Genomic DNA, 13,893 nt, shown 5'->3' on the forward strand with positions numbered 1-13,893 from the left:
TAAGAAATTCTGCAGGATTCATTTCTGTATCATGTTTACACATATCTATAGTGTGTCTGCATTTCTGTACAGTCTGTCTACAACAGATCTTAGTTCACTGTTGCATTAGGAATAGCTGGGGTGGAGGGGGTGTCTGATTTTAAGAAAAGTCACCGTTGTATCAGATTTTGGATATGAAGTCATTGCTTTTGAAGGGTGCTACCCAGAAAACCCCCAAACCCAACACACCAACACCTTGTGAAGAGACCCAGAGATCCAGCACTAGGAATGCTGCTCAGACCTGTTCAACTCCTCCTCTCTGAAGGAGGCACTTCCAGCAAGCAGAGCCTTCATCCTTCACATCACGTCGCACCGTTGTCGTTTGTGCAGCAGTTATACCAAAACTTCTCATCAGCAGACTGGGAAGAAATCTCTGTTATTATTTATCACAGAATATCAGTTTACACAGCTATAGGGACAGTGGTGTAGGAATGCTTGTTTTAAGTACAGATTAATTCCTATTCCTGATGCTTAGCACATGCTACTGAAAACAATTCCTGCTGTTCACCAGAAAGCACAAGAGGTGCAGCAAGCAAGTGCTTACCTCCTGATAATGGATCATTTTGTACCTTTATCTTCTCCAAGCCTAGAAGATGTATGTAGGAAAAAAATAATAAGGTTTTAATACTCAAGAGATGTACTACACTGCTGTTTCTATTATTTTCTGACATCAGCCCTTAGAAACAGCTGGAAGCCTCAATGGCTGCCTTCTCTGCAGCCCTCCCAGTCAGTGTATACACACAGCTCTGACAAGTTCGCTACCCCTAACCCGAGGCTACAATGCCACAATCAATCTGAAAGAGAAGAAAAAAGGACAACAGAAATGTTTATGCACTCAGATTTCTGTTCTGTGCAATACGAAAATGCTCAATACCATACTCTTAGAAAAATATATTTGCTCTGATACTATGTGATTACAAGTAATTCCTAATAACTTCCAGAGATACAAATCTAGCATTTACATCAAGTATGCATCATGTAAGCTTTATTATGATTAAGCTAGAGAACAGGTTCCAAAAGCATACTGCAAAATCTTCTCCCTGCTGACAGACTCGTTTCTATACATGCACAGAGTTGCTCTTCTCTTCGCTAGTATCAGTCTATTTACACACAAAACCCTTTTAGCATACGCTCATCAGTAAATATCCAAGAAGAACAAATCAATATGCCAAAACAGAATTTACAAGACCTAGGTGATAAAGCTTATTTTCCAAGGGCTCAGAAACTACAGAAAACAACAGTGCAATTTATAACATTTTTCATCCTCATGCCAGAATCTAATTTCTTCTGTGCAAAAATCCAGTGCACTGAAAATCCTGAAAATATCCAATTCCATATTGTACGGAGTGAAAATACAACGCCTGTGAAGGGTCTGTAATGGATATGGTGAAGTCAGTTTGACTTTTTCTGGCATTTTTTTAAGTAGATTCTGTGAGGTCATATATTTTTGTTTCACTTTTGCCAACTCATAGAATCCTAGACTCAAAACTGCCTAAGGTGAAATGACTGATCTAAGGGTTGTATTTAACAAGGAAGAAAGAAGGAGAAAAAAAAAAAATCAATATATTCTAGAGTATTTTTATTTTTGTGAAGAAAGCTTTCAATACATCATGCCAAAGTCTGCAAAGTGGCTTAAGTTTTTATTGATAAAATGACATCTTAAATAATGTTCTGCACAATGTCTAGTTCTTTAGTGATAGGTTGACTACTTCTAAGATTTACTTTGAAGTACGGGAGAAAGAATTTGCCTATTTACCATACGCAATCAACCTCAGAAATTCTGTTACTATGTTTAGGTCCCTCCTCTTTTTCAAATTTAGCTGGAAAGAAAAATTGCTCAGAAAAACATTAAAATACATTTAAAACAAGACAAAGTAAGGAAAAAAAGTCTAACAATAAAATCATCTGTTAGACTCTTTACAAAAAAGGGGCAGAAGAGGTGACTTCAAAAGAACCTTTAGTAGAGAGATCTCAACACTGTTCTTCACTGCAGCCATAATAACACATACACAGAACTCCGATGACACCAACAAATCCAAAGTTCTTGCTTGCTTGAATTCAGAAGATGTGTTTCATGTGCTTTATTCCGTATGTTTTGAAGAAAACCATGATGATCAATGCCCAGAGTCCTAAAATAAATCCTCCAGGAGGATGCCAGTCCTTTTGTTTTGGTTTCTGAAAAAAAAAGAAAAAACCAGAGAAATACGAAGAATTTATACTTGGTTTTCACAATAAACAGGCACTGTCTTTATCAAGTCCAACAAGGAAGTTAATCCTTGCAGTACAGAAAAATTCCAGTAAACTGTATGTCTTCGTGAAGTAGAAGCATCTTCTCGATGTGGTGGAAAGGCTGATGAGGGGTGAAGCTGTCACTCAAGCAGGGAGGTTAAGTACCACAGAAAGGCCACTAGAGCTGTGCCTGTGACACCACTTTGACGGTGAGTGTCAGTGTTGTGGGACATGTTCACACTCATTTGTTTGGACAGAATTTTTCATATCTGGTCTCATGTTAATACAAGAGAAAAAAATGCTGTGAGTATGAAAAACAGTTGCTACAAGTGAAAATGTGAAAGAGAAAATAGCGTTGTTTTTCCACTACCTAGAGTGTTTGCTACAGTTTCTTTTGTACTCAGAATTATGTGAATAAACAGATATCAAACCACATAAGTTAAGATTCGCTGTAACAGGAATACCATAAAACAAAATAGGATTGTTTTTAATGTCAATCACGTTTCCCAGGGGCCTCATTGAGTCTAACTGCCTTTCCTTAATGTAGAAATATATTCTGCAATTCAAATACCTGTCTCTTCAACAATTTTTTCATCTTTGGTAAAAAGCAATACACTGAAATTTGTTAAGGCCTTTTCTGTCTCACACTTAGCGGCAAGGCAAGATAAAACCTATCTGTCCTCTTCCTCCTCCTCTTACTTAAAATTTCAGACACTCCATATTCAGTGAGAAATGGATTGCAGAAGATAAGAGCTGCTATGTGTCCCAAGATCTGTCTCCAGGGCTAAAAATAAGGTGAAGCTATATGAATATAAAATTTTAGTTAAGAATATCATAACAAAAATATCAGAATTACAATATTTAGAAGTATAACTCAGTCCCTCGTACCTCAGCAGGTATGTTTTACAGATCTTCTACACAGACAGATGATTTACTATTACAATAATAAATACTGAAGTGCTGGCTGAGCTTTTTATTCCTGCCTTGCTGAAAGATTTGCACTATTTTGTCCTTGCACAGAATGAGAAACAAGGGGCACAGAGTATTTTGGTTTTGTTGCATTTAAGTCAAATTTAAAATTTCTACCATGTGAATAACTATTACAAAAAAAGGTACTGTGTTCGATTTCTGCATGAATCTGCATATGGAAGCTTGTCGTTCTCCACTAAATGTACCAGGTGGCTGGTGAACTTTAATGCAATAAGGAACAGTTTGCAGCATCTGTTCTTTCAAAACAGCTTTCCTATCAACAAGAAAACAATGTTTGTTGATTGCTCAGCTCCTATTTTCTAAGCGACATAGTTTTAGCTTTAGGATTTTTCTTTAGGTACCATGCTTGTAATTAAAAACTGTAACAAATAGCCACATCACCTGAGACACCCAAAGAACTTGGCAGTCAAATATTAATGATTTTACTCTGATACAGGAATCACAGAACCAGCCTTACGATTTATATCAACAACAAAACCAAAGATACGAGCGACAATGGTGTCTATATATGCAAACCACTCCATTTCCTAAGGAGCACTCATCAGCTGCAGTGTATGTGCTGTTGGTAATCTGCCACCTCACAGATGCTCACAACCACACATCTCTGTATAAACATCTCAGAAAATCAGCTCTGCATGTTCAAAAAGGCTGCCAGCACACCTCGCTTCTGAAAGTAACAGCACACGACACTTCTCACACAAAGGAACTTTCTTGTTTAAATCCTCCTAATTAACCCCTAACTTCGCATGCATATTGCAGTGCCTGTTTCATCAATCTCTTTGTACTATCAATCTTTCCTTTCTTGGATCTCAGACAAATTCTTTACGACAAAGTGGCACCTGACCCTTCTAGACAAATGACTTCAATTTGCAGGCAGTGACATTAAAAGCCTCTCTCTCCTATTTTGTATAGAACACGTAATTTAATTTCTTTAAAGAATTTATATCAATAAATATTTATAAGGTGATCTATGAGTATGGTTTTACATTTTGTCATGCCTTGTACTGATGCCTCCATGGAATTCCACAAAGAAACAGAGGTGAGTGCAGCAATGGCTCTGTGCTGGGAAATCAAGGACACATATAGTTGGTTTAAAGCCATGGGACACAGTGTTAAAATGTAAAGGATTAAAAACATGAAGATATGACAAAAAAATACATATGAGGCTATTAAAGGGCTACATACTTAGTAATCTTAAAAATAATCTCAATGAGAAAGATTTACAGGCCCAGAAACTGAGATCTACATAGAAATATTAAACCATAATAAAAGGGCAAAGACATGCAACTCTATTGTACATCTGTAAGTCAATAGCGAGGTTAATTGAGCACAAAATTATACTGAAATATGCCAGTATCTTCCACCAGGGACATACAGACATCAAAACCTTATGAATACCTAAAATGGGATTACACAGATTCCTGTTTAAACCTACAAAGTATACCTGTTAAGAGCTGAAATATGTCATTTTCTTTAAATTAACTTGATCATAGATTCCCAAGAAAGTTCATCACTGAATTAAAAAATGTAATTAGTGCTGAATTGACAAGTTAATCCTTCTAAAATTGTAACCTATATAACACAGAAAACTTCAAAAACAAATCTTTGTCCAGCTGGGCACGTCAGCTAAGCAGCTAACAGCACTGGAGTTCCTTTACAAAAAGCTGTATTTTGCACCGGTGAATCACACCCATCTACATGCAAGACTTGAGTTGTTGCTTCCATGAATTATGTCAGCAACTTTTACGTATAACATAGGCTGGCAGAGAGCTTTCAGCTGGCACCATTGTAACACCAGACCCAACATTTCTTTCTTCTTGCTACAATTGTGCCACTGCCAAAAGCACTGCCAGTGTAGCCACGTCAGCAAGGAAGCGCGGCATGACGCGGCACCGCCACCGCTATGCCAGCAGTGCCGCACAAGGAACGGTGGCCCAGGCAGGATGCCTCTCCGTAAACATATGTCAGCCTCAAGCGTATCGCTGCAGAAGTTGCTTTGACCACTTTGCGTGGGCAGGCAGGGAAGAGTCACAGAGATCTCTCCTAATGGGAAAAATTATTGAAGTAATAAAGCAGCACTCTAATAGCAAATGAAAAAAGTTTCCTTTTTAGATCCACATACTGGAAAAAGATTTAGAAAAGACAGAATTTCTTTCTACACTTATACCAGTTCTGTGGCTATAAGCAATCCCTACATAAACTGTCCCTTTATAACAATTTTAGGATTGATCAGAAAGCATTAATGAATACAAGTTTTTCCCAGATTCCTAAAAAAAAAAAATCCGATATTTATCTGATAAACAATGCCTCATACAGAGTCTTATTTCAGCAAGTTTCTGTGCAAGTCAGGCGATTTTTAGAAGTCATTCATTTTCTCACTTGCGAGAAAATGCTAAATGGACAAAAAAAAAAAGTTGTGTTGAAGTATTTTAATTTGCAATTAATTATGTATCTCTATTATGCCTAAATTGATGTGAGAACGTGTACTATTAAAAGACTACAGAATGGCTGTAGTACTTACAAATCATGCAAGCTTTCTCATATTTGGGACTGATGTGGAGGAGCAAAAGCAGTAGCTCTTTTGGCTACATTATTCTCAATTTCATTGTTGTTGTTCCCACCTAAGAACTTGGTATACCATGTACCGCTTATGTAACTAACGTACTCAGGTTTTGTGAGTTATATCACAATGCAACCCCATTATAAATGCCCTGTTTATCCCTACAATAATAGCAGTAACACACAGGTGAAAGGCACATACAAAACAGTACAATGTGTCATGAACAAATACATTTCACAGCTTAAGGGCTAGTCATTATCGAATTGCTGGAGATTCCAAATTAAAAAGATAGGTAGCTAAGCAACAGCAAGCTTCCTCCTGTGAACAGTATTCTGTTGTACGCTCTCTAGTTCTGGTAGACTCATTATCCTGTGGAACTTAAAAACAGTTAACAGAGAGTCGCTTCAAGTACTGTAATTAAGAAGAGGATAAAACAGTGTATTTTCAAACTGGATAGGTCTGTAGGGACCCGAATGGAAAGTATCCAAGACTTTCAATGAACGTGTTTCATGAAACATGCAATACTTGTTACTCCAATTAAAATGAGTTTTATGCAAAAAATAATATAGTATTAAAGCTGAAGTGCTAATTAGATTGAGAACGGTTTAATTTTAAAATGTTACATAAGAACAGAAATAAGATTTAATACATCCTATATTAACATTGCATGTGGAAAACACGTTAAATATCATTATAATGCAACCCTACAGTCCTTTTCCAAGAGAACACCCTTTGCATTGGTGTCCTCAGTAAGGACAAAAATATCAGTACAGAAAACTTTGGGTTAAACTCAGAAACCACATTTGGGTGGTAGCAGTAGAGAAAGCAGTGTAGTAATGTAGTAATTCCCAAATGGAAAAGGGATACGCAAATTCTTCAGTCTCCTCCAGTATCTTATTCCAAACAGAGCTTTAAGAAAGTGGGCAAAACCTTAAAAATTGATGTGCATATTATGCCCGGTATGGGGGACGTCCTCCCCAACCTGAGGCAGATGGTGTGTATGTGTACCACGAGTGCAAAATATCCGTATGTAACTGCACAAAAATAAACCATTAGAAGAGCTGTGTTCCAACGAGTCCATTAAAGTGGCAGCTATTGTATTACAAATTAATCCCTGCTTAATTCTCTGGAGTTTCAGTGCAGAGTGCCCTAGACCCAGTTTTGGCCTATTTATTGCAGCACACGTGGTAGGCGATGTCACCCAGCATTCTGGGGCTGCCTGGCACACAGCAGCAGCTGCGGCACTGGGGGGAAACCCTGTGCACGCTCCTCTGTGGAGTTTCTCCACCTCTACTAGTCCTGGGAGTCAGCAAGCACTCTCAGGGAAGTGAAGCGTGCTTGTCTGTGCAGTGCTTGCCACTGGGGTGAATTTTATGTATTTTGGGGTATAAATTTCTAGGTTTTCTTCTTGGTCATTCTCCATTTAAATGAATGTTTGTATTTCTTCCATTGCAACACTAAAGGTTTTCTTTCTTGTTTCTCAAAATACCTGATTTTATGTTAGAGTATGTGTTAAAGACCAGTACTGAAATCTGGAAAAAGAAAAATCCGCATTTCAAAACAGGTCTTTGAACTCCAAGGCCAAACTCAGATCCAAGACTGAAACGACCTGCCTGCTTCTCCTCTCAGAAAAAATCCCCACTGAGCTCAAACCGAAGGACAAGGAAACTCCTTGGAAAAGCCAAATTCTGCTCTGCAGTGCACCGTGCACACTATGTATTTCCTAGAGGCACTCCATAACAATTCAGGTTTACCTGCAATTTAAAATCTCAAACTGGGCAATCCTCTCAATTCTTATGACAAAGCACACAACAAAGTTTTAATTGCGGAATGAATTTATATGTATCACAAGCAAATCACAGCACAAGGTAGGTCCTCAAAGCTTTTAGTGGACGTATGCACTTCTAACTTGTCAGTTACAGTTTGGATTTGGGGTCCTCACAAGGGGGTGGGCGAAATCAAATACCTCCAGCCATCTAGTAATAGTTTAATCCTCTTTTGTGCCCACAGCAGATTAAAGTCATAAGAAAACTCTGACAGAAACAGTGCCTGTTAATCTGCAAAACAATTTAAAGCACTTTTGTCTAATCTCCCAGTCTGTATTTATTAACCGCAGCGCCATGATTACTGATATGTTCAATATTAATAAAATAATGAATAAAGGTCACTCGCCAACAACAAAAACTCACGAAAGATATGGGAAAGGACAGCAGTTAAACTAAATTAACATATCAATGCCAACAACTGTATTAAAAGTATTTAATTTGAAAACTGTGTAATCACTGTAATATAAACTACAATACTGTTATGATAGTTTTTAATTTCCTTCTAAAATATGTAATCTATAAGTCCTTTTAAGAAATTAACTACTAGTTATTATTCTCTACTTCCAGTGTTATCTCTCAGCATTTCATAGCACTTTAAAGTGCTTTTAGAGGTTTAACAATTATTCATTGATTTCCCAACCTGTGACACAACACACAATATACTACTTCTAATCAAAGGGAGCTTTCCCAGCACCTGGGACCCAGCGCAGTTTAAATCCCAGACAAGCCAGTGCTCAGACGAATGATTCCCGCCTGGCAAATACAATAGGGATTGTACCAGGGGGCCTCCAAACCAAGGCGTGTGATGTGCTACATCCAAAGCTAACACACACAGCTCCGTACGGCAGCAGTAACCATTTGCATCCATCTTCGACAGAGTGGCACAGCACAGGTCTTGCCTCTGCTGAGGTACAAGAGCTGAGCTCTTACCTGCTCAGGTACCAGTGAGTTCCATAATGTAACTCATGTATGCTTTAGGGTAGAGATGAAAAAAGTCACAATATAAACTCGTATTTAGGAAAACACTCAACTACATCTATTTAAGGTATATTAAGCAGACTGGGGTTTTTTGTATTTTAATCAAATTCATACTATTACATGAATATATTGTATGATCATGATTTTTCACAGAATGGCACGTAAGACCACAGCAAATGTATGAATTACATTTGCAAATACAAAGCTTCGTGCCAGCTGAAGCATGCAAAAATAGAAGATGAGCAGCTTAAGCAGACTCAGCATTCAAAACTTGGCCACCCTTACTTTGAGAGGCATCCTTCTTTTTTAATATGTTTACATTTAATTAACTTAAACAAGAAAAGGAACATTAGCAAAAACAAGACTAAAGGCATTCAGTGCACAGTGCCATGCCACAGACAGAAAGATAAACTGCAAGGTCCTTACGCTGGAGGGGATCAGACAACGGCAAAAACATGCACTAGCGAGGCAGACCTCAGTGGAGAGGAGCATCTAAAAATGACCAGATGTAAAAGCAACTCACTCTCTGCTACCAAAACTTTGGGTGAAACAGACAGAAACAGCAGCTGCAAAGAACAAAGGAGACTAAAAGGGTGTGTAGGAGCTACTAGAGGGAGAAAAATATTTCATAGTCACAAAAATACAACTGTAAATAGGGCCAAGCTATTCTCAGAGTACTGTTCTTTTAAGCACGACACCCAGTCTTTCGAAGGAGCACAGCACTCCCACCTCCTCCGTGGAAATCTAACTTGGATTTCCCATAGCGTCTCTCTGGAACAACTCTCACCACAAGGTGAGTCCATTCAAATGCTTTTAAATCAATATGCTTTGAGGCAGGTTTTTTTTCTTAATCTTATAAAATTAACTGTATGCCTTAGAACTTCCATTATGAAGTATAATTTTGACCATTCGAATTCAAATGAAGTTGTTCCTGTTTATATGGAGTAACCATGATGTTCATAAATTATTATGCTATTCCTTTCAAGGTAGTAGTAACGCTTCTAACCACACATTTTTTTTCTGGATATCCCATGTGTATCTATTAATTTATTTCCAGGTGACAGGCTGTATTAACAACAGATGTTAGACAACATTAGATCTTACATTCAATATGCCATATTGAGTAAAAGACCTAATAAAATCTCTCAACAGCAACATTTTAAGAAACTGAAATCCAAATAAATATTCCTTATTCACACAGTTTTTACTGCTCGTTTCTTAAATCTCTACAACTATAATTTTAAAAGTTCTCCTTTGCCCTGAGCTGTGTGCTACATTATACGTGTGTGCAGCAGAGCTCCACATTTTCTAGCTCCAGCTTGCAAAACTCAAAACAGCATTAGATTTAAGAGGCAGGCATGAAAAAATGGATGGAGGGAGAATCAGGGCTGAGGCAAAAGCTGCCTGCACATTTATATGAGCAAGATCAAATATGGCTGTTTATTGCAAAACATTTTCATTTTCAGTGAGAAATCAGTGTGTTACAGCTGGTGATAGATTGGTTTGTTCCCCACTACCACCCAGCTTTTAAAGGCAATTTTGTATTCAGTAGTTTTGCACTGGTATGCCAGACTCAAGTTTACATTGTACGTACACTCTGTGTGAGCAGAGAAAAAGTAAAAGGAAAAAACTATTCTGAAACATCAACCTAATACTTTTGGCTACTCTAGCTGCTATACAACCTCAGAAACAAATCCTAAAACATGGACACAGCAGTAACACAGACACTTATTTAGTGGTTGCATGTAATTACACCTAGAGCAGAAAGCTGTTTCATTTGTGCTTGGTACGTCAAAGAACAAGGAGTCCCAGACAGCAGATCCATTCCTGCAAAGTTTTTGTAGGCAGCTGCCATTAAGGAAAAAAAAGCAAATTTATGGTATCGTAAATGTTCACTGTTCCTGCATGATATCTGCATGACACTAGGTTCATCAGTCAAATACCATGTGGGGCTCAACAAAGACCATCTTTCTGGAAGAAGGAATGAGCGTAGCTGAATACACACCCTCCCAGACTACCACATGCAATAGGTACAGTATCAACATCTTTCCGAAAAGGTAAGTCTTTAAAAAAGATAAAACCACAGATGGTCTTACCTTGTGGCAAACCAGTTGCACCTTTCCTGCCTACCATCTAAACTATCCACAGGTTACTGCCCTAGTGATGTCACGGTGTCACTCAGTCCCCTGTAAGTACTGCTCATCATCTGTTTGTCAGTCAGGTATTTGTAGACAGTCTTTCGTGTGAAGCACTCCCTGCTGAAAATATGCAAACACTCACTAGTTCAAAGAGCCCCACCACTGGAGTCACACTTCTCAAGAAACACTGAGCCAGAGGAGACAGCTGTCAACATCCAGGGCCTCTCACCCCGGAGGGATGCCGAGGGGAGGACAGAGCTGGCTACAGCAGGGCTCCACAGCCGAGTAAGAAAGCAGTCATTACAGAAGTAATCACTTGCACAAAGTCGAATCACAACCTCATACAGAGAATGTGAGCAGGAATGACAATGCGGAATGCTGTCTTGTCTGTCCAACACAACTGCTCCATTACTGGAGTCTTCATTCATTTACCCCTTCCATTCATTCTTCAAATGGAAATGATTTCATCAAATTTCAACCCTCTGAATTATTTAGGAAAACAATTCCAGACAGAGCACTAGAGAGCAGCCTGCCAATATCTCTATCTCTGGCCATTCATCAGTCCTGTCAAGAGCTTGTGAGTTACACTGCCATGCTCCACACAGCATGCTATTGAAGAGTAAACAAAACATAATTAACACAAAAAAACCACCAATAACACCTCACTAAGTTTACACGGTTAAGTGGGATAAATGTTTGAATATATGTAGAGCTAACATTGCCTTCACTTGAGGAAAAGTGTTCAGGAAGGTATCTGCCATCACAGTATTGCAAAATCCGTCAAGCTAAAACTGATAACATTTATGTTTTTTCCTTATCAATGTGAGCTTATTGGTAACAGCTACTTTTTATGCTGCATAAACTCAGAAAAAATATAGTAGATGGAAGAAAAAACCTAGCAAAACTGTTACTGCTAATTTTACTAGTGACTGAAAAAACATTTAAATAAATACTGTCTATCAGAGAAGCTTTCATGTGTAAACAATAAAAAAGTAATGATTAATAAAAACTGTTCAAGGTTATGTGAGAAATGAAAACGTTACAGAACACTGAACTGACACCAGAAAATGGAATTAAATCTTTCATCTTGGACAACCTACTATAACATACTTCAGTAATCTGCTTTATATAGAAAGGTCCTGCTCCTGCATATATTTAGTGACAGGTAACACAAACTAAGCCAAGCATTTAGTCTTACACTCAAATTACACGTGCTTACACACACACTGATGTTAATACTGATTGCAGTGAGCACAGAAACAAGCAATAAAATAAAGAATAAAAACTAAGAAATACTTTGCCCTTCACCTAAGGATCTAACAGCAACCCCGCCTTTCCTCTCCACTCCACATGCACATCCATCACACACTTGGCTTTCTTACTCCTGGCATTATTATTCCAGGGACACAAATACAAAACATCAGAAACCTGTAAACTGGAAAACTAATTTAACAGCCAGAATGGATGCTGACCCTCCTATCCAGGCCTCATCTCACAAAAACTGCATGACACTATTGTACTTTCAGTGAGATAGTTCCTGTTCACAGCTTTTGGGGAAAGAGCAGCTAAGGAAGAATCAGGCCACTCTAAAGTACACGTTAAGAGAAACTGAAAGTGGATCTTGACAGAAGCCATTCAGCAGTGTCAGGAAAACTGATAAAGCAGAATACACCTCATCCTTGTAATACAGCAGACCTGTCTTTTCACTAGTTTCTACTGCAGACAAAGCCAGAAAAATTCCAAACAAGTTAGGCATAATTGGGGGATGCCAAAGGCAGCTCCTTCATAGCCCCAAAGAGACTTCTACAGAAAAAATAGCTGCAAGCTAGGAAAGAAGCCCTTCCTCTGCATATAAAAACAGAAGTCTTACTAATCAACGACCACTTTAGGAGTATTGCTTACTTTCACATTTGCTAGTAAGCCTCATTCCAAATGCAAAGCTTGTTCCATCAAAGACGACTCCTATGGAACTGCAAAACTGATCACTAAAATGAATGCCACTCTGGAACAGTATTTCTTCTGTTAAATACTGTATTTACTAAAAGAAAAAGTGATTTAATTTACCATTAAAAGGTTTTGCTATATCAGTGTTCCTTTAATCAGGGAAGTCTTAAAAATTTATTCTAGGTCAAGCATAAATTTTAAATTACTGCCCTAGCACTTTACAGGCTGTTATGATATTGACAAGATTTATAATTTTTTAATTCAATAAAGATTAACAAAATAAACGTAGCAGTAGCTTTTCATTCCATGATATTTTCAGCTTTTAATTTACATTAAAAGACAATGAATAAAATTATTAAGTAACATATTTTTTTATGTGGACTTTTACTGCTACTGTTTACTATAATAATAATGAACATGATAGTCTCCACAACCCAAAATTCTACTGCTAGGAATTACGCTTTCTCACTAAGGTTTCTGTGGTTTAGTTGTCTTCATCTAATATTGATATTTGGTACTTGGATGTAATTAAGAATAGGGGAACCATTCTCAGAATACTATTCCAATCCATTAGGCAAATTTTCTCACTATGATATGAAAATTTTCATCTACTTAATTAGCACACCTACTTCTTCCAAGCCGAAGTGCACCTAAGCTATGTTTTATGATGGCCCAAGGAAATAAGAAAAGAAACCACAACACATCAATTACGCCTCCACTCAACTGTACAACTATTTTAAAATGTGTGAACAGTTAAGACAAAATTGAAAAATTACCATAATAGGCTTTTGACACTTCCCTGCTTAAGCAAAAATTAATTCTAACTCCCTGTTTTTATGCAAAGCCTTTATAATTTCTCTAATCTCAAGTTCCCATGACAGGGAAACAATACTTTCAAGTACAAGAGTGTAAGGCTTGGCATCTTCTCTTTTTAGTTATGCAGTTTATTTGATGGAAGTCTAAACCGCTAAGCCTCCCTTTGTGCTTAATTTAAGCCATCCTCGGTGGAAATACAAGTTAATTTAAGTAAAATGAAGTTTTAGGAAGAATGTGTTCTTTTGCACAGAAAGCTTGACTAAAGCAAAGTTTTTTTTAAAATGCAGCATCTGTTTCCTGAATTGCTCTAGAACCTGTAATAAAAATGAACTAAAAAGAAGCAAAATTTTGTAAATGCTAATTTCATGTGTGA

The 13,893-nt window shown here is 37.7% G+C and overlaps 1 protein-coding gene across 1 annotated transcript in view; it reads right to left on the minus strand.

Annotated features, from left to right (window-relative positions):
• Positions 1–1,601: 1,601 nt before the first annotated feature.
• Positions 1,602–13,893, minus strand: part of PIGK (phosphatidylinositol glycan anchor biosynthesis class K) — a 68,302-nt gene continuing 56,010 nt past the window's right edge. The window contains exon 11 of the mRNA XM_056355917.1: positions 1,602–2,214. Coding sequence (XP_056211892.1) covers positions 2,098–2,214 — 117 coding nt within the window. The 3' untranslated portion in view covers positions 1,602–2,097. The remainder of the gene's footprint in view (positions 2,215–13,893) is intronic.

Source organism: Falco biarmicus, chromosome 11, assembly GCF_023638135.1.
Source record: "Falco biarmicus isolate bFalBia1 chromosome 11, bFalBia1.pri, whole genome shotgun sequence".
Classification (NCBI taxonomy): Eukaryota; Metazoa; Chordata; class Aves; order Falconiformes; family Falconidae; genus Falco; species Falco biarmicus.